Source organism: Gallinula chloropus, assembly GCF_964237585.1.
Source record: "Gallinula chloropus genome assembly, chromosome: 20".
NCBI classification, from domain to species: domain Eukaryota; kingdom Metazoa; phylum Chordata; class Aves; order Gruiformes; family Rallidae; genus Gallinula; species Gallinula chloropus.
Genome location: NC_140105.1, coordinates 6,603,879 through 6,624,519, shown reverse-complemented (window position 1 = coordinate 6,624,519; position 20,641 = coordinate 6,603,879). Strand labels below are relative to the sequence as shown.

Genomic DNA, 20,641 nt, shown 5'->3' with positions numbered 1-20,641 from the left:
GCGGATATGTGGATCTCTGCAAAGCTAGTATATGGCCTTCCTGTGCTGTTTGGTTTTAGCTGGACTGAAATGACCTTGTTTCCTGAAACAGCTTCTGATAAATTACAGCCAATGGGTCAGAGCAGGCCAAGAGTGTCATCCCTTAATGTTATGTAGGTTAAGCACACTTTTAAAATTGTGCATTTTAAATTACTTTAATTATTTTCTTTTGGCTAAGCATGGGGATTTATGTCTAGATTTAAATCCTGTCTTGGAATAATCAGATGAAGTGCCTTCCTCTCTATTTATTGATTTAATATACTTCAGGAGGAGCTAAAGAAAGACTTGACTAAAATTAAGAAAGAAAAAGAAAAAGCCCAGGCAGCTGCTGCAGCTGCCGCTGCCGCAGCCGCTGCACCACCACCGCCACCACCACCACTGCCACCACCACCACCACAGCAACACGCAGCCAGCGTCACCTCCTCCTCCTCCACCACGGTCCCCATGCCAGTATCCTCCCAGAAAAGAAAGCGAGATGAGGAGAAAGATTCATCAGCTTCCAAGTCCAAGAAAAAGAAAATGATTTCTACTACCTCAAAGGAAACAAAGAAGGACACAAAGCTTTACTGCATCTGTAAAACGCCTTATGATGAGTCTAAGTGAGTAGCGAACACCACAGCCTTTTACTGTGCATTCTTAGCTGTAGGTGTAGTTCTTAGCTGTTAGTGCAAGGTAGCTCTAGAACTGGAGATAGCGCATCAGGTGTCATTGCAGTGATCACTCAGGTATAAAGAATAAAGTCTTGTTTTCCACTAGAAGTTCCAAAAGTATTAACATACTTGAATGATGCTATTAATGTACATAGTTTATATATCTACTTGTTTGCATGTTTCCATTGTATGACCTTTCTGTCTCACATGCACATACTCTTTTCTTTTTTCCCTCCGCTCTGTTGTTCTTTCTTTTGCCGTTTTGCCTCTGCCTCGGAAGCAAGTGACCATTTGGTTTGAGCAATTTCTTGTGAACAAGTAGCTGATGTTCTTTAGAAATAGCTTTGGTACCGCCTTCCAATAAATTACTTTGTTTGGTTTGGTTTTTTGGGTTTGTGTTTTTTTTTGGTAAGTCAATAGCCGTTAGAAGGGGTTCGGAGTTACCGGGCTGCAGCTCACTTTGGACAATGTTTCCAGTAGAAATGGTTTCCATGTGGTACCATTCACATCCCAGGGTTGATTAAAAGATGAATATGTAAGCATTTGACAAAGTGAAAACTGCAGTTCACTGTAGTTTGATTCTGACTCTTGAAGGAGGACAAATATTGATGCTACGTACAAAGTTGGTGAAGACATTTAGCAAGTGGTGGAGTGGAGGATTCAGTGGCTGGCAGGGGGATAGTGTCACGCAGTCCTGCGTAAGCTGGAGGTGACGAACATCAGTAGCTAGTAACAGTTAACATCTGAGAGCTGTGTAGAGGTGTATGTAACATAAATTTGACTTCAGAGGAATTCCAAGTGACTATGTATCTGCTCAACAAGTGACAATACCAAAAAGTATTAACTGGTGGTGGTTTCATTGCTGGCAATGGAAAGAAACTGTAGAGGTGGGGCAGTGCTTTCACTCTGGTAATGGTCCTTCATTCCAAATTTAGGGCCAGGACCAGAGGATCCCCTGAGGTTCCTTCCAGCTTTTGGGGGGGGATGGTGGTGTTAAAATTCCTTTCTTTTTTTTCCTTTTTTAATTTTTAATGAATTTGAGGTCTTTGGATGCTTTTTTACCTTGGTTGTTCAGTAGTTCTGACCATTACATCAGTGTGGAAGATGGGACTGCTCTCTCTGCCATCCCAACAGAAATAGTGGGATTCTGATGACATGGTGCTGAACTCACTGCTGCTACCAAGGGATGTCCTTTAGCTTGCTGCAGGACAATTGTGCCAGGCTACTTGTCATCCAATAAGCTTAGGAGGATACCCTGATTTCATTTTGTTGTGTGTTACTGCTTCTGTTGTTAGTAAGCCACAGCACTGCCACAGAAACAGACGAACAAATTCTGTGAGCGAAAGGATTTCGTGGTCAGAGCAACTCTTCCTGTTGGCTCCAGTGGGCGTTTGAGCAACCTGAAAAATGTGGTCATGGAGCAAATTTTAGTAGCCTGAATCAAGAGCTGGGCTTAAGTGCACAGCAGAAAACTTCCCAGAAAATGGAATATTAACAATTCAGCAGTATTCTTAGCACTATGATTCAATTCTGCTGCTTTTCCTTTTGTGAATTCTGAATTGTTGTTCTTATACATGAGGACTCTGTTGTTGAACTACTTTATTCTTTCGCAATTTAGAAAGAAATTAGTCACCTTTTAAAACAGTTTTCTGGTAAGCATTTATTTTCACATACATACAGGCATCAGATACTCCTCTTTGTCCTCTGTCTCTTTTCTACTTTGAAAAAAATAGATGTGCTGCTTGAAAAGCTAATTTGTGGTGTATTATGAATACCCTATGCATTTTTTAGGCTGTAGTAAATCCTCAGAGGTCATTCAGTGCTGTGTATTTCAGTGCAAATCTTTTCTGTTTAGTTCTCATTGTGATACTTCAGGGTTGTAGAGATTTGCTCATACTGTTTTTGAGGATGGTCAGCAAGGGTATCCTTCTAAGATTCCTACTTAGAATCTAACTTACTTGTTAAAGCATCATGAGAGACCTGTTCCACACTCCAGCAGCAAGGTGTAGCATCCATACCTAGACAGAAACGTGCATCCAGATGGCTAGGAGTAGACAGACATGGTCCCTCTTGAGAAGAGCATGCAGACTGTGTGGTTGTTGATAGCTGTCGGAAGAGGCTGTAGCCATCCAGCTTGGGCTGTGTGTCATTTGTGGTTTTAGGATTTCTCTAACTGAAAATTAAGAGAAAAGGTGGGATCTGAATATCTGGGATGCACTCAGAGGCCCCAGAAATTCAAGGTGCTTGTTCTGTGGAAGACGTGCTGGCTGTTGTCCTGTTGCAAGTGTGTCCTGTCCAGTGCGTGGTACTCGCAGGCTGCCAAGCCAGGGTGGCAGAACTCAGGTGGTTGGTGGTCTCCAGGGTCTGAGTCAGCTTGCTTTTGCTTAGGCAGAGAGAATGGACTTGTAACTTCGCCCATCTGGTTGGTTGTCACTAGTCATAGGTGTGTTTTGAGATCTCCATACACAAAATGTCAAACATCCTTGCATAATACTGTGCAGTTTTGTCACGTCATTGTGTGCAAGGTCCCATTCCCATGACTCTGTACCTGGCTCCCTTCACTTTGTGTCATACCATACCTGGTTCCCTCACATAGCTCTGTCTGAGAGTAGGCATTATTCTCTGAAAAATACTCCACATTCCAATTTGTTGCAATTTTGAGTAGCTCAGTATCTGTTTTTTCAGTGCCCCCACATCCCCTCTCCCCCCAAAAAATAGAAAAAAAAATAATTTAAAAAAGAATTGGCACTGATGTCCTGACTGGTTTTCCTTTCATGTTATACCAATCTGTATCCTACACATGGCTGGTATGCATGTTCTTTGTAGTGTACTTGTAACTCCTAGCTGGTGTTTGCGCTTTGCTTTTGTTTTTTTAAATTAACTGAGACATTTCAAATCTACATTTTCAAATCTTAAGGGAATGTTTCAGTGGCTTTCGAGCTACGGCTTTGAAAATGTAAATCTTTTTCTTTGGCCTTGTCTTTTTGTGCCTTTTACAGTTTTTCCCACACACACTGGAGACAGACAGACACTTTTAGCCCAGTTTTGTCAAAGTCTGGTTACGTATTGATGTGCATTTTAATGAATTGTCAATTTAACATTGACCCAAGTGACCTTACTGACAGAACAGCTGCAGCATGAGATGTTAGTGTCAGGCTAGAACGTAGGGACTGGGGAAGTGAGACAGAAAATGGAAGAAATTAGGGAGTGAGAAAGTGCATCAGAGAGAAATGCAGGGAAAAGTGCCATGCCATTTGAAATGACAATTACATTGTCATTTTCATTGTGAATACTTTTAGGTTCTATATTGGCTGTGATCTTTGTACTAACTGGTATCATGGAGAATGTGTTGGCATCACAGAAAAGGAGGCTAAGAAAATGGATGTGTACATCTGTAATGATTGTAAACGGGCACAAGAGGGCAGCAGTGAGGAATTGTACTGTATCTGCAGAACACCTTATGATGAGTCACAGTGAGTTCTGATAAGAACCTCTTATTTAATGTTTAGGTAGCAAACTGCTCTGACTGTGGTTACCTGTTCCTTGCAAAGAAAAAAGAAGTTATTCTGCATATGTTGTATTCATTCGTGATACAAATTGCTTTTCAGTAACTGTCTTCCTCTCCCAAAAATGTTTCTATGTAAATGTTTAGGAAAAGTGACGTTCTCAGGGTGCTCATAATGTGTTGGGTTTGGCTGTTGGTTTTGTTTGTTTGGGGGGTTGGTTTTGCTTGTTTTGGGTTTTTTTTGTTTGTTTGTTTTTAAAAAGAACCCATGTGCTTTAAATTGGGATTTGTTTTAAATATTTCCCTTTGATTTTTTAACAAGGGAGAATTAGGATTAAAAGACAAATGTAGTATTTACTCGATTATTTGTGCTTTAGTCTGATCTGGATAGAAAGCATAACTGGAGTCTGGGGGTACATGGTTGGTGTCTCTCACTGTCAGGCTTTGTGTCATAGAATGCCCCTTCTGTGTTCAAGCACAAGACTGAAGCTCCCATACGACAAATGTTTGTGCAGAGTGAAACGAGCCCTAGTTATAGTCCAGTTTGTGCAAAACTATCTTGAATTGTTCTGGAGTCCGGGCTGGGTGAGACTGTTGGCATTACACTGTTCTTTTCACCTCTAAAGCAGAGGGATGATTTTTGAAATCTTGTTTGCTTGAAAGTGCCCAGTATAACACTGAGGAACTAATTTTGAAATGACCTGTAATTGAACCTGTTTGTGAACACAGAAGCAGTTTGAATACCGTAATTAGAGTTTGTCACTCCGATATTCTCACGTGACACTGTTGTATTTAATTGTGCCAAGTGTCTGCTTGTGTGCAGGGGATTGCAGGTTGATGTGTTTAAATGTGACCTGGAATGAATCGATCGAGTTGCTAACGGTGTTTTGGCTCTTACAGATTCTATATTGGCTGCGACCGATGTCAGAACTGGTATCATGGGCGCTGTGTGGGCATTTTGCAAAGTGAGGCAGATCTCATTGATGAGTATGTGTGTCCACAATGTCAGTCCACAGAAGATGCCATGACTGTGCTCAGTCCGCTCACTGATAAAGACTATGAAGGCTTGAGAAGAGTACTGCGCTCCTTACAGGTGAGAATGAGGGCTGCAGCAAAGCGCAGTGCTTCGCTGTGCAGGACCAAGTTGTGTGTAGGTTTTGCTTCCTCTTCCAGATCTTTGAGACTTTTTAAAAAGAAAAGAGCAAAGTTGCTTTTTTTTTTTCCCCAGTTCTGTCTTTAATTACTGAAAAATGCCTTTGGCAGCATCAAACTTCACTGACAATACTGTGCTGAGGAACATTCACATTGTGAGGCCTTCACGATAGTGAGGCCTTCACGATAGTGAGGCCTTCACGATAGTGAGGCCTTCACGATAGTGAGGCCTTCACGATTGTGAGGCCTTCACGATTGTGAGGCCTTCACGATTGTGAGGCCTTCACGATTGTGAGGCCTTCACGATTGTGAGGCCTTCACGATTGTGAGGCCTTCACGATTGTGAGGCCTTCACGATTGTGAGGCCTTCACAGCTCCTGAGCTACTGAAACTGAGCAGTCTCTTCAGTGGCAGGCTTCTAAGGAAGCAGGTTTACTGGAAGTACCCAAAGGGTGTAGGAGTGCCATGTTCTGCTCTCAGATGAACTGTGTGTGATTGCTGACCTGCATGTCTGTGCTCTTCATCTCAGAGTTACTAATTCCAGTGGTGCTCTCCCAGAAAACAGCTACCAGCGTACGAACGATGGCATCCTGATAATAAGAATAACATCACAGCCTGTTACACTGCATTCCTGGTTTATCTGTCACTCACAGACACAGATTCTGCTCTAACTGTAAAGAAGTACTGAGAATCTTGATAGAATAACTGTGTAGTGACAGAAATCCTCAAAGAGTAATGTCGTGCAGTGTTCTGCATTTTGCAGACACTTATGAAAACCAATTCATTTTAGAGCACTTGAACGTGAACACCGTGGCCCATGTGATGCTGTGCTGCTTCCTTAAATTCTGCCCTCAACCTTGGCATGTCAGAGTATAATGAACACATGTGGCCACTAAATGTTCCTGTGGTTCTGTCTTGTTCCCCTGACAGGCTCACAAGATGGCATGGCCGTTCCTAGAGCCGGTAGACCCCAACGATGCACCAGATTATTATGGTGTTATTAAAGAACCGATGGGTAAGTGTTTCTGAGCAATACATGAGTGAGGGGATTTGGGACTTTGAATATCAAATTAATGACCATTTCCATCCAGGGATCTCAAAGCTGTGTTGGCCAGAAGACACAGCTGCTGCAGTCAGACAGCCCACTCATGTATTTGAAAGTTCATGAGGGTTAATATATCAACTCCTGAGCTGACTCCTGGAACCTAAATACTGTCAGTGTCACATATAAAATGTGAAATTCAGTGCAGCAGTAGCACAGAATGCTTGGGGGTTAGTTTCTTTCAAGAGGACAGTTTTTTGCTCTGCTTGGGTGTTTTTCTGTCCTTTTCTGCACCTACAAAGTGTGGGGTGTGTACTCTCGAGCTTGCAGAGGACGTGGTGTGAAGTGTGACATGCAACTTAAGACAGAATTGAAAATTATCTTCATCTGATCTGAGAGCATGTTACATCTTCTTATATGTCATTTGTCTTTAAAGCTCTAGGAACAAGCGTTGTCTCCTGTTGTGTATGTGGGGAAAGGTGGAAGAGGTGATGCTGTAGCTTTAGTGCTGTAGGAATATGCTTAGGAATAGTGTTCAGGAGAAAGTTTAGATCTACATTTGTGTGTGAACCCTCTCAGGAAAACTCACCTGCAAGAAATGGTGGCATTAAATATTGTTCCTTCCCTTCCAATTACTGAACCAATACCTTATCATGTGTCTAAATAAGAGTTAGTTTGTTTTTTGAGCTTTCCCACCGGTTCACTGACCCTAGGAATAGGAAAGGCAGATTTAGTGTCTTGGCAAAATTGTACTATGTTGACTGTAAATAACGCTTTGCTTAGAAATTGTGTCCTTTTCTGTTTCAAAGTTTTGCTTGTGCTGTTACAAAAATGCTAAACAATAACTGCTCCATAATGGATGAGTTAAAGTTTATAGGGAAAACTCAAATGACATTATAATTAAGCATGTGATGATTCAACGAAGTATTTATTTTTAAAAGTGCATTTATCCCTGACTTAACTAGCAGGAAAATCCACTTGTAAGTGTACAAGTAAATATCTATAAAATGCTATCAGCAATCCAGCCCCATCTGTTTGACACATTCTGGCCTTGCTGGTGTCTCAGCATGAGCACTCTAAGGGCATTTCCCTTGTTCTTCCAGCTAGAAGTGCCTCTGTACATTCAGACAGCTGCATTTGGAACTGGCACTTCTCACTGCGTTGGCATCACACTTGGGCGATGGGTGCTTACTGCACCATTCCACCTCAGAGATGGGTCTTAGCAGAGATGAGAGCCGTGCCCCTCAGGACCCTGCACAGGCAGCCTCTAATCTGTGCTGTGTGGCAGTGTCCACATACCCCTGCAGATTGATGGTTCATTCAAAGCCAGTCAGGGCTTCAAATTAAAATGTGATCAGAGGGTTTAGATAGCTGTTCTGTGGGCACTCACAACAACTGGTTTCAGCGGGCGCTATAAGGAAAGTAAAACACATGTAACTGAATCCCCATTGTCCCTTAATTTCTTCAGAGAAAGCAGATAGCTTCCTGCAGAGACACAAGTTTTCCAAAGCCATTTTGATACTCACAGTTTAATTTAGCTGATCAGGACACACTTGTGCACAAGTGTTTGTTCAGAAAGAGACCTGCTGGTGTCACCACATCCCAACCAGCATCCCTGGAAAAGCAGCTAACCTAGCTAGGCTGTGCTTCCCACAGTGTGAGCTTCTACTGGGGATGAAAATCTCTGATTTTAATAATCTCTGGTTTCTTTAAAGACCTTGCCACCATGGAAGAGAGAATACTGAAACGTTACTACAAAAAGGTCACGGAGTTTGTGGCAGATATGACCAAAATTTTTGATAACTGTCGTTACTACAATCCCAGTGACTCCCCTTTTTACCAATGTGCAGAAGTGCTTGAATCATTCTTTGTACAGAAACTAAAAGGATTTAAGGCAAGCAGGTAAGTTAATGTCTTCCTAACCGTAGATGTTCTGTTGTGCTCTGAGATCTCCTCAGTGCTTTAAAAGCTTCCCTTGCGTTCGTACAGGGATTTGCCTCTCCGGGCGCTCTACCAGCTACTGTTCTTTTAAAGGAAAAGCAAACCTGTTCTGCAATAGCCACCTGTCCTTTCCTGTCAGAACTAAGGCTTAAATGCAATTGTGGAAGTTACATGTTTGTTCAAACTGAGTCGTTATGATACTGCCTAAAGTTGCATCTAAATGTGTGATAGGACATTTCAAGTCATTGCTGCAGAGAATCTGATGAGACCATTTTCTGGCCAGGGCAAACAGTGTGTTCTGAGCTCTGGTAATGCGCCGCTGCGCAGTACACACTTCTCAGAGGCTGAAGAGAGACAACCCTTCCACAAGGCTTGGAATCCAGTGCAAGAAATTAAAATAGTTTTTACTGCTTCTCTCATCCTTTTATAACTCACCCTATTTGAAACAGGGAGGAAGTTAGGTGTGAAGCAGGGTGTGGGAAACTAAACACCATTCCAAATTTACCGTTTAAAATCAAGCTTTTCCCAGTGCTTTTCTGTAGAAGGAATGTTGTGGAGTATTTCCCTCACACAGGCATTCCTGAAACAGAATACATGGCTCTACTGCCATGTCCCTGCTGCTTCCGCCCAGTAGCGGGTGTGTGGGAGCTGGGTAGTGCTACTCCAGTTATCACCTGGCATTTCCTCCCGCTGTTCCTAAACCCAGCTCGCTCATCACGCCAACGGGGTATTACAGGTTTCTCCTCTGTCACTGCTCTAGTCCAACAAGAGGCAGCTGTAGCCAAGTTCTGAGTATTGGACGCCGTTCAGCATCGCTCAGAAGTTGTGTGTGTGCAGTAGTAACTTTGTCCATCTGCCTGTAACAGTCAGGACGTTAACACGGGATTCCATCCCTTTGTCATGAACTAACTGGAAAGCTGCACCTTTTATCTGATGCTGTGGGAGCCGACTGGTTTTCCATGTGCAGTGAGAGTTGGGCTGATCAGGAATGAGAGCAAATGACTTAGTCCAACATTTTGCTTTCCAGTTTAATAGTCTGTTAAGGATTTTTATCAGGTAGTTTCACTCATGTTTCTGTCATCTTGCTGTAGCTGGTTATCCAGCAGTCACTGCTTGCACACTGATTTCATTGCTGCATCTTATTTGTTATTGTTTTTCATTTATACCATCCATGTTCTTTCTTTTCTTGCAGATTGTGATATCTTTAGTCTGAACTTTTAAACTGGAATCAGAACTGGATGTTGGGGTCACTTACTTTTATTGTACAATTCAATGACATTAAACTGCCCTAAAAATCCAGATCATTTGTCTAAACAGTCCCTGTCGCTGGGTTTTTGTTTCTCATTGCCAGCAGCCGTGCTGGTTACATCACTGTGTGGACAGGGCAGTGTCCCATTGCTTGAACGCTGTATTGAGAAAAAGGAACATTCATCCTGGAAACCATGTATTTCATTGTTTTATTTTCAGTCACTAATAAAACTGTGAATGTCAAAGAGGAGTTTTGCTGAACTCTGATTAGCAAAATGTGATTTTTAACATGCCTGTTCAGGTTTTTTCTATTAAATTAATCCAAAGATTCTTGATAAATTTAAACAAATTATACCGGATAAATATTCACAATTAACAATGTCTTTTTGCTTTCCTTTTAATGGACTACTGTGTAAATATGAGAGTAAAGCAGATTTCAGGCATTTTGGACTATTCCAGTGACACGCTGCGTTTTACAAGTACTGAAATATTTGTATACAGTAAGAGAGAAAGAATGTGCTTAAAATTCAGAGAGAATTATTTTAAGTGTTCTTTTTCTGAAGCGGGGGGAGGGATAAATGGAAGCAACATGGTGGTAAGTCCCTCGCTGCAATTTCCCCTTGGCAAGACCTTGCAGCAACTGTGTTCTCCAAAACGAAGGGTGCTTAATTCTTCACTTTCTTCTGTATTCTGCAGGTCCCATAACAACAAACTGCAGTCTACAGCTTCTTAGAGTTCAGCGTGTTAACCTAACACACGAGCAAGAATCTGGTTGTCTGAAAATTTTTAATTAAGGAGCCAGATGTTTTTAGTCAGGTTATCCTGACAAGACTTGATGTAAACTGCGTTTTTATTGGTCACAACAGTCAAATTCTATTCTTGGCTTATTTTGTCCAAAGGACAAAGAAATAAAAATCAGCAGCACCACTTTCTTGTCAAGATCAAATTGTTGTACTATTGTGGCAGAAGCAGGAAACCTTTGTTTTGTTGAAGGAGAGAGAGAAAGAGAGCAAGAAAACAGATACAGTAAATGGGGTCACGTTTAACTCCATGGAAATGCCACGTCTGTTCTTCAGTGAAGAAGCTGGTTTAAAGTCCACACAGAAAACTTTGACTGTATTTATTTATTGTTGCAAAAAAGACGCTTTTTTATTGCTGCCCTCATTTGTCAGCTAATTATTTTTTCTTATAAAACCCAGCCCCGGTTACATGTAATCCATTCTGTATCTTAACATGATTCCTGTAGGTAAAAGTACAAGAAGACCTCTAGATGTCTTTTCTTTCTATGAAAGGAGCTGCTATGTACACATGTGCACACACTCAGAACTGGGAATCAACAATGAGTTTATCATTCATGGTAGATAAAAACAATTAAGCTTGCATAAAAGTTGGGCTAAGTGGTCATGGACTACAGACTCTGTTGCCTTGAATATAACAGTACAATTTGTCATTTACTCTGCACCAGACTGAAATGAGTAAAATCTATTTGAAGGTATCTTGTTTGTAAACATTTGTCAGATTCTAATTTTTTTCTTTTGTATTAAAATTCAAAATATGGATGTATATGAAACAAAATAAATGGAGATAATTGTTCTCCCCACAGACGTAGGTGTCTTTGAGTGTGCGCGAATACGTCTGTAACACTTTGGGGATCTGTTTGGGTATCTCAGTAAGAGGGGAGGGGAGTGGCCAGGGGGATCTGGCTTCATCTCGCTCCGAAGGGAGCGCTTGCCACATCCCCTCCTCCAGCAGCTGTCATCCCTCCGTAACATCTCTGCTGTGGTGCCAAAACGGCTGTAACAGATCAGGGGGTAGGAAGTGTTTTGTGCTGTGTCACTGCCCACCGCTGGAGGAAGCGGTGTTGTGCCAGGTACCCGCGGAATGTACGGTACCCAGCACGGTTGTATCTCTGAAGGGCATCCGGACGGCTCGGCGGCATCCTGCCTGAGGAGCTGCTGTGAGGGGGAAGTGAAGTCACAAGAGGATGCAGAGCACGGATGCTGCTGCCGTTCCCTCCACTCTGTCCCTCCGTGCTGCCTCTCTGAACGACTCTCTGTGTGACCTGTCTGTAGCTCCCAGCCATGTTCTCAGCCATGGTTTGTTCGCAGCTCTTCAACCACCTTTAGCTTTTGCACTAATCACAGTTAACTTCTGTTCCACAGCGAGCTGGGATCTACCCGATGTATGGACAAGCTCCTCTGGGTTTAACCTCACACCTTGCTATGCAAGAACCTCTTCTGTTATTTTTCTTAAAGAGATGTTGCTACTGACCACACTTTCTTACACTTCCAGGCTCAGGTGTACAGGTTCTTCTGGGATAATTTTATCTTAATAAAACCAGTGGCTTTTTGTACATACAAATGTTGTCACTTAACCTATATGTGAAAATTAAAAATAACTGTTCAATGTGAAGACAATAATCCATTTATGCTTTTTAAAGAAGAGTTAGCCTTTAGATTATGTTGTCCTTTGACTTTTAAACAAATGCTGCATATTGTAAGCATTGTGGTTTTAATGCAACCAGGAAAAACTTTTAACAGTGTTTGAACATATCCTGCATCTCCTCAAAACTTCACCCTATTTCTGTACTATTTATTCCTACATAAATATATCTATGACATCGTTTAAAACTTTCCTACCTGTAGGCAATAGCTTGCTATGCTTTTAACAAATTGTGGCAAACTGAAGAGTACTTTTTTGTACCTTAAAGGACACATCATCCTAGACAAATAAAGTAACGTGTTTGACATTGACCTGGTGGTGTTTCTAATGAAACATTTGACAGTGGTGGTGTATAGATAGGTCTTGGCTTTGCCAGATTAAATGTGAATTGGGCAGATGAAGGAAATGACCCATACATACGTTTTCACCTTCCTGAGAGCCTGTTCTAGGTGTTTTGGTGGCCGTTCAGTAGATCGAGGTGCTTTTCTTGATGTATTAGTGGTGATCTAGTTAAATGGTGCAACTGACAAGGCTCTTGTAATTAAACCCAACCTTCCTTACAAGCAGGGAGCATTCTGAAGGTTTGTGATCTCTGTCCACTCATCCTCTTTGTGTTTTTATAAATTAATGCAGCCTTTGTTTCACGATGGTTTTATGCTGTAACACAGACTTTGATACTGGGAGCTGTACCAGCTTGACTTTCCTTCTGTCTCCTCACACAAATCCAAAGCAGTTCTCCTTGGTCTAGGCTTACTTCCCACAGCAGCTGATGGATGTTTAGAGTAAAAAGCTGGGCTTACAAAAAAGCCTTGAGTAAACCCCTGGCTGGATGACAGTGCTCCTCTACTCCTGGGTGTCTGTCTTTTGGCTGCAGAATTTTCATATTCTGCTGGGGAAAAAATTCTTTATTGTGAGGTATCAAAATCACCACAGCAGCTACTGCAGGGAAGAGTCACCTTCCCTTCTGTGCCATTAACGCTGTGAGGGCTCTGAAGTGGTGAGGGGAAGATCACCCTTGATCTGGGAACTTTTTCTTCACTGTGTAAGTTGGCGTGTGACAAGCCAGCTGTACTTCCAGCTGTACTGTGGTTGGGCTGTGAAATGCAGCCGCGTGTTGCTCGGCTGCTGAGGTGACACTGTGATGAGTGAAAGGGAAAGTAAAATGGTTTTGTAATGCAAAAAGGGAATGGAGAGTCACTTGCTCTTCAGACTTGCTCCTAGAGCAAAGCTGCCCCCAAGCATAGTGCAGAGGTGGTGTGGTGGTTACTGGTGCTGTGCTCAGCTTTGGGTGTCATTAGCACTGGTGTACTGTTACTTATCTCTTCCGAGAGACAATCAAAATGAGATCCAGCCATGGATGTTATTCTTGTACCCACGCTTGGCCTGGTTTAGATTGCAGTAATGTCTGGGGGGTGGGGAAGATACTTAAGTGCTGTTCTGGGCAAATGGGTGGCTGTAGGACCTGCTGGTTAGTGCCTGGACTTCAGCTGAAAATAGAAACAAACTTGAGATGCACATGTAACCCTTCCTCTTTCCATCTCCTGTCCTCCCAGTCCCCTCCAGTGCTTTGATTTGTTGCCAGGAACAGTCATTCTGCCAAAGCAAAAGCCCCCTCACAGCCTCAGGAAAATTCCATCTCCCTGTGCTGCTCCAAGCAAACTCCTGCACATTCTGAAGTGAGACAGTGCCTTTTTTTTCCTTTAGGTAGACATGAGCTACGAGTAAATTTCTGTCCTATAGTAACAGCCTTCTGGGTCCCAAAACATGATGTTGGCTCTTGGTGTTTGCTTCCTATTTCATACCAAGAAATACTTGGTACAGTGTAACCTACAGCCCATCCACTACTCTGCAGCTTCCCAGTGACGCAGGCTCAAGCTGCAGACGCGTGCAAGAGGTACAACTGTGTGAGAATGACCTTTGCTTCAAGACAGAAGATGCTGACGGCCGCCACAGCCTCCTGTTCCATAGGTACTACTCTAATTTTTTTACACTAGACTGCATTTCCCCTTTTTTTAATGTCTGTTAAAATCCTTGTCTGACTTGCCAAACAGGCAATGCTGTTGTTTACCATCAGCAGCTTTAACCTTTTTGTGTCTTACAGAACCCCAGGAATATTTTCTTAGTTTCTTTAAAAGATTTGTAAATACTCTGGGAACAGCAAAACTTAAGATCCAAGTAACTTTACTGATGTACAAGTACAAATCTGGCAATATTTCTCACAGGAAAATGACACTCAGGACAGAGTTGGAGGACTAAACCTTCGAGGAGCCGGTGGTATCACCAGGCGTACAGAACATGCGTGCAATCGTGCTTATTTTGCATTCCTTGGCATGAGCTCAGGCCGTTATTTGTGAGCCTAATTGGGCATGTGTGTTGTGCAGTTACGTGATGTGCTTTCAGTTAGTGTATTCATATACTCACATAATTACATAGCTATTTGTATGCTTGTGAAAATCCAGCTGCTGGAAGAATGGTGCAGTGTTTTTAAAGTCATCCGGACGTGTCTGAGGAGCCAAAACAATCCAAGTGATACTGAGCTCTGCTGGCTCCTTGTGTGTACACTTGGGGCAGGACTGTGTGGAAACAATGGACGGCCTCAAGAAAAAGCTATGGCATTGTCCAACATTTCTTCAGGGTTAAAGGGCTGAAAGTGCAGTTTCTTCTTGGGTGCCTGGAGCAAAACACCTCCAGAGTTTTACTTTACAAATGCTACAGATTATTAGGGGTACGTTGCAGCAGAGGTGGCAATAACAACGTGTGGCTTTAAAAACAGCTGGAGCAAAATCATAACCAGTGAATGTTCCCCAGACCGACCTCTGCGCTGAACTCTGCACTACACAGATGCCTGCTGGAAACATTCTGTTGGCATTCACTAAGGCACAAACACGAGTGTCCTGTCAGAGCCTGTTCAGAGGTGAGAGAAGCGCCTCCCGCTGCTGCTAACCTGGGTTTATTCTGGCAGGTGAGTTCTGCTGCTGCCCTGCCCTGGCCGGGGGTCACTGGGGCCTTACCGGCACTTGGTGTGAGCCGCCTGCACTCTGCGGTTCCTCTTCCTGTTGAACCTCTTCACGTAGCTGCTGCTGCTCCGGAGCAGCCCATCTCCTGGCCTCAGGCGCCCGCGCAGGAACGGCAGCAGGTTGGCAGGGATCTGGCGTCTCTTGTGGTAGATCCGACCCATCACAATGTATCTACTGCCTGCAAAACAAGCAAGACGTCCATGCTGCAAGGAGAGAGTGGTGTTCACCACCACCCTCACTCTAAGGGCCACAGATGGATGAACATAAGTGAGTTGCACCCTGCCGGAATATTCCCTGAACCTGGGGCTCAGTCCAGCGACACCCTGGGCTTCAGTGGGACTTGTGGGTTGTGTTTGCATGGAAATACTGATTTCCTGTGTTGTGTTGTGATTTGAAGGTTTGGGGGAAATGCTGGTATTTGATAGACTTGCATTTAGAACTGGACTACTTACAAAGAATCATCTAAGCTCCTGCTTAATTTTTATCTAATTTTTTTTCTCAATCTTGAAAACTTTGCCACAGTTTCCAAACTGGATAAAGTTAAGAAAGGAGGACTGTGCTGCTACCTGACTTCTTCACACAATTGGTTCTCTTCTGAAAGTTTAGAGAAACTGGGAAGGAAAAAGCCCTCCAGTTTTAGAGTAAATAATTGTTTTTTCCCAAATATTCACAGCCCCAGGGGATAAGCCTATTAAACTAGGGCAGACTAACACTGCACTGCATGCAGGAGGAATAATGGAATGGATTTAGCTGGAATTATTTACCAAGTTTAAAGTCTGGACACGGTTTACTGCAGTTTAAAGTATCCACAACTAGAATGTGAACTCGAAAGAAGAAGGCATCAGGAGTAACATACAGGCGACTCATCTTGTACAATCCATCGCTGTTTACCAGCAGCGTAATCAAGCGGACGCCGCTCCCCAGTTGCTCCATGTTATAAACGATTCCGTTCACGGCTGTTTCAAGGGAGGGGAGGAAAAAAGCAAGTGTCAGATCACATGTCTTGGTGGCAACTCAGGGTATATATGAAGGCTCTCATCTAAAATGCTGTGAAGTAAGTGGCAGCAGAAATTGTTTGCCTCGGTAGCAGGCAGTCTTGAAAGTAGGAGTTGCTTCAAATAATCACATTTGATGAGGTCATCACCTTGGCTGTCACTCAGGTACCAACCCTGTTATGATTACAGGTCTGAGATGTCTCTTAGTGAAGTTTACAAAATGTTGCAAAAGAAAGTGATGAAGTGATCCCGTTTTCTGCTCTGATATATAACAAGAAGATACATTTACCTAACAAAGGAAAATTTTCAAATTGAAAACTTCACCGCAAGATCCAAAGCTAACCTGCTAACAAAAGGCTTCAGCTTTTGACAGAAAGGGCTCTTGTCATAGCAAGAGGCAAGGGCACACCACAGGCCATGCTGTATGCTCCAGCACTTCACACTGTCTGCCTGGTTTGTGGCTTTAACAAGTGCTGAGCTGGCCACAGGAGTCAGAAAGCAGCAGCTGTGTGAGGTAAGGTAAAGCCATGTCTCAGCTGGAGTTACACCTGCCTCACTGAGAGAGCTCTGATTGAGCCACTCATCACCCTGCACCGCAAATGTGAAGAGGTGCAAAGTGCTGCCTGAGCACTGCACTGGCTTGTTAGAGGCTGAACCAGACAGGGGTCAGGTCGCTGCAGGGCCTGTGTTGGACAGGAATGCATGAGAGTGGTAAAAATTAAAGAATATAGTATTTGTAGAAAGCACTTCCTGACTCCTCCATTTAGAGAAAACAGATGTCTCCTAACGTGTTTATATTCTACAAATGGAAACATCTGTTACCACTAGTCATGTATTTTGCTTATCTCTTAAAATACTGTGAGAAAAAGCTGGTATCTATTTCACAACCTTGTAAATGCAAGGCAAGATTTCAGTCAGAAAACAGTTACTCTCAAACAGAAGTGCTAGGCTATTTACCATCTGACTTCATCAACTTGGACCCACGGACTAAAACCATCAGACCCTAAGGAACTTCAAGGAGAATCTTCTGTACAGAGAGGATCACAGTTCTGCTTTCTGATTCTCCTTTTGAGACTTCAGCAGCCCCAAATCACCAAATGGTAAGAGGTAAGTAACACAGCCACAATGTTTAATCTTAGAGTATCTAAAACAGATGACCAGCAGCAAGAACACTTGTCTTCCTTTCAGGGATGGAAAGCAACACTAGCTCAAGGCAGGGAAAGGGTAACCTGTGCTCTGGTACTGCTTGTAGTACATTTATGAAGAGCTGTGATGGGTCTTTTCAGTGTACTGAGTAACTATTTAACATACCCAGTGACACAGTATCTTAAAAGCAGAAGTGAAATGTCAGTAACAGAAGAACAAAGCAGGCGCCAGCTCTGTCTCCGCAGCTCTTACCGAATTCACTCGTGCAGTAGGCCTCCACTTCATCCCTCTCCTTCCTGCACTCAGTCTGACATGCCTGCTCCTTATCGCCATCTACAACAGGCACACAGAATGAGGGGAGGGCCCTTTGGGGGTATTCCATCCAAATTAGGCCACCCAGCCTTTGGAAAGCTCACTGTACCCCTTGCCAGAGCAGGCTATCCCCTTACCTTTCCTCAGCATGCTGAAGTGGTACGGCAAGCTGGATGACTGGCGGTTGGTGACCCAGGAGGGTTTGGGGATCTTTTTCAAGAGATCAAAACGTTTATAGGGAATTATCTTCCCTGGTCGGTTGAAGAGATCCAGTGTGTTAGGATCATCAGACTCTGCTGCTCCAGAGTCTAGGAAAGGATGAGCCTCCACTGAGGATGTCATCTTTTGGTAGGAAGATGCTGCCTGATGGAAGTGAGCCGACACGCTGTTGGCAGCCTCGGCCAGGCGTCTATCCACGTGCTGTCTGTGTGCGTGGTTGAAGCCCACGGAGGCAGGAGAAGGCCCCTCGGTCGGGCTCTCCAGTGGCAGGGCCCCCCCATACCACAAGAGGTGTTTCCTCAGCCCTGTGCTGTTTTCTAGAGAAGGTTTGGTGTGTTTTGTTTTGTCTGATGAGAGGGAGATGATTTCAGGAGGTTGGGGCTGCTGCAGATCCGGAGACAGAAGCCAGCGTTGTGTGTGATTCCCTCTGGCACTGCTGGTGCCCCAGGCTGGCAGTTTGACTTGTGCGGGTGCATGTTTGCCGAGGGTCTGGGTGGGTTTCTTGGCATAGGGCAGGGATCCTATGAACAGAAAAAAGAAGAGCAAATTACTATTTGATTTTTTTATTCCACATGCTTTCAAATGGGAACTACCTGGGAGATGTGAGGCTCAGGTCCGTAAGAGGTGCTTTTAACAATATGGCAATATAGCCAGTGAATATAAATAGTTCCAACAGATGAAATATGGTAGAGTTCCTCATTCTTCTGTACTCAGACATGGAAGGTCTAACACAGAGAATGCAGCTGTGTGAGCAAAACACAGGAGATTTGCATTTTTACTTTATTATTGTTGTAAATTAAAAACATGACTTATAAACAAACCCTTTTCTCAAAAGCCTGAATCTCCAGGGAGCATCTGAGGAAACAGGGTTCACGTTGCCATTTGGGATGCTTGTTTAAAAGACCATGACAACAGAGCTATTTGGTTTTCCCATCCATGGGATGCCTTATTGACAATGTCATCTGCACTCTTCAGCGGCTTGGGGCTTTGAACGCTACTGGAAAGATCTTTATCCACAGTGTTGGATCTCTGGCTTTTTTGCAGCCCAGAGTTGGACAGTAGCAGTACCAGTAGCTGGGCTAGTGCTGCTGAGTAGCAGTTATTTCAAGGCTTTTCTGAAGTTGAGAGGATGAGGGTTGAGAAAGAGAGAAGTGTCTGGGAATCTAGTGAGAAATGGGAGAGGCTTAATGACACTGTTCACGCATGCAAGACAGTTGCCTAAGCAACTTTACCTTGATCATTTGGACCTCACAAAGAAAAATTACTTTCCATTTAGCCTGGGAAGAGAGAAATTTCCTCTGGCTGTTCATTTTGCCTTTACTCCAGTCCTTCACAACATGCCTTTAGCTAGCCAGCACAGTTATAAAAGAGTTCACCCACACACAGCCGCTGTCTGGGTGTTCACTGCCTGTGGTTAGCATCGTGTAGGAGGCTGATCCTAACTCCTTATGTGAAAAGAGATACTTGACATAGAGAGATGAACAACATCCCCGTTTATCTTCTGTAACTGACTCAACTGCTGACCTTGCCACTTCTCCCCCCCCTTGCTCTCACCAGCTGCTGTCATGGGAAAGATTCCCTGATATTTGGGCTGGCCACACGTAAAGTCAAAAGAATGTCGATGAAAAAGGGGGTGGAAGAAGTCCAAGCTAAAGGAAGCAATAGGCAAGGGTGTTTTGGAGATGTTTCAATATGAATCTGTAAGCTGTGAACAGGTGTTTTGTTCTTGGGTTTGTATGTTTTTCTACTAGTTTATCATGCCTTCTCAGTCATGGGTTGTAACAAGAAATAGTTTGTTTTACTCAGTCCGTTCAGGACCTTGAGGTTCATTTCTCTATACCAGCATGTTCCTGCCTAGCTCCTGCAACCTAAGAAACACAACTGCAACATAATCAGCTCCTGGGCTTCTCCTTCCCAATGGAATAGATGTGTATCTTATTTCTGTAACATCAGTGAGGTGCTAAAATAAAGAAATAAAATCTGTAGAGTGGCATGCTGCAGGCACACATGACAGCACAGAGCATGCTGAAATAAACTAAAATCTGGAGATTATGGGGAAGGGGAAAGAGACTGAAAGGAAGAGGTTATCTGCAAATAAAAAGTCTCATGCACAGAAGAAAGCCAAATGTTAATTGCCGAAGGATGTCCAGCAGCATCAGGGCACCAGCCAGCTACCTGCTTTTGACAGGTACTCTTAATTCTTTCAAACGCTGACAAATCCAATATTGCCATTTACATTCCCATCCTACAAACATGTTGAAATGTTTCTGTCTGGAGCCCTTCTAGCATTGCTGCTCCTGCTCACTGAAAAGACTACAGCCGAAGGGGGACACTTGGGCAGGACCGTGTTCAGCCTCCCCTGGTACCAACAGCGCACACACCCCGGCCCCGCGGCGAGTGTGAACAGACTTACCGGCCACAGAGCTGGCAGGGGATGGAATGACAAAGCAGAGCAGCCACAACACTTCGGTTGTCATTTTGAAGTGAAGTTTTTCCAGACACAAAATGAACCGGAGTCTTTTTATGCCCTTCCCCCGGTTCATGCTAATGAGAGGCAGCCTTAGGGGAAACGGGAATCATTCACTGGACAACCCACTGGAGCAAGACCAAGCTGCTGCCGTCCCATCCCTGCGAGCCTCCCACCACCCTGCCCAGGAGGAATGTGCATGGACACCCCCTTCCCTGTGCACACCAGTCCACGCTGCCTGCAGTGCCCTGTGCTTCTCTCAATGAAATTGGGATTGTGGGTTCAGGGACAGATGCTTATTTTAGGGACGGTCTTGCTCCTTATGGTGCTTTGTAGAGAAAAACCATAGAGAGCAAATGGAGAACTACATTGTGAAGTGCAACTGATAGAGGCTGGGACATGCCATTTAGCATCTCTAAAGGACGTGCATTACAATGAAATATATTGAGGTATTTTTGGCCACCTC

The 20,641-nt window shown here is 43.6% G+C and overlaps 2 protein-coding genes across 2 annotated transcripts in view; one reads left to right on the top strand and one right to left on the bottom strand.

The window, feature by feature from the left end:
* The window catches only part of BPTF (bromodomain PHD finger transcription factor), a gene marked incomplete at its 5' end in the record, with an annotated part of 55,089 nt that extends 43,919 nt beyond the window's left edge, over positions 1-11,170 (top strand). The window contains 6 exons of the mRNA XM_084273622.1: positions 307-638; positions 3,989-4,162; positions 5,095-5,287; positions 6,277-6,361; positions 8,104-8,290; positions 10,274-11,170. Coding sequence (XP_084129748.1) covers positions 307-638; positions 3,989-4,162; positions 5,095-5,287; positions 6,277-6,361; positions 8,104-8,290; positions 10,274-10,310 — 1,008 coding nt within the window. The 3' untranslated portion in view covers positions 10,311-11,170. The remainder of the gene's footprint in view (positions 1-306; positions 639-3,988; positions 4,163-5,094; positions 5,288-6,276; positions 6,362-8,103; positions 8,291-10,273) is intronic.
* A 3,698-nt stretch (positions 11,171-14,868) lies between these two features.
* On the bottom strand, positions 14,869-20,251 carry LOC311199476 (UPF0450 protein C17orf58 homolog; the record flags this gene model as incomplete). The annotated part of the gene is made up of 5 exons (XM_084273578.1): positions 14,869-15,214; positions 15,801-15,992; positions 17,430-17,510; positions 17,627-18,229; positions 20,122-20,251. 5 exons carry the CDS (start codon positions 20,249-20,251, stop codon positions 15,027-15,029), a joined length of 1,194 nt encoding a protein of 397 aa, XP_084129704.1. The 3' UTR covers positions 14,869-15,026.
* Positions 20,252-20,641: the final 390 nt, after the last annotated feature.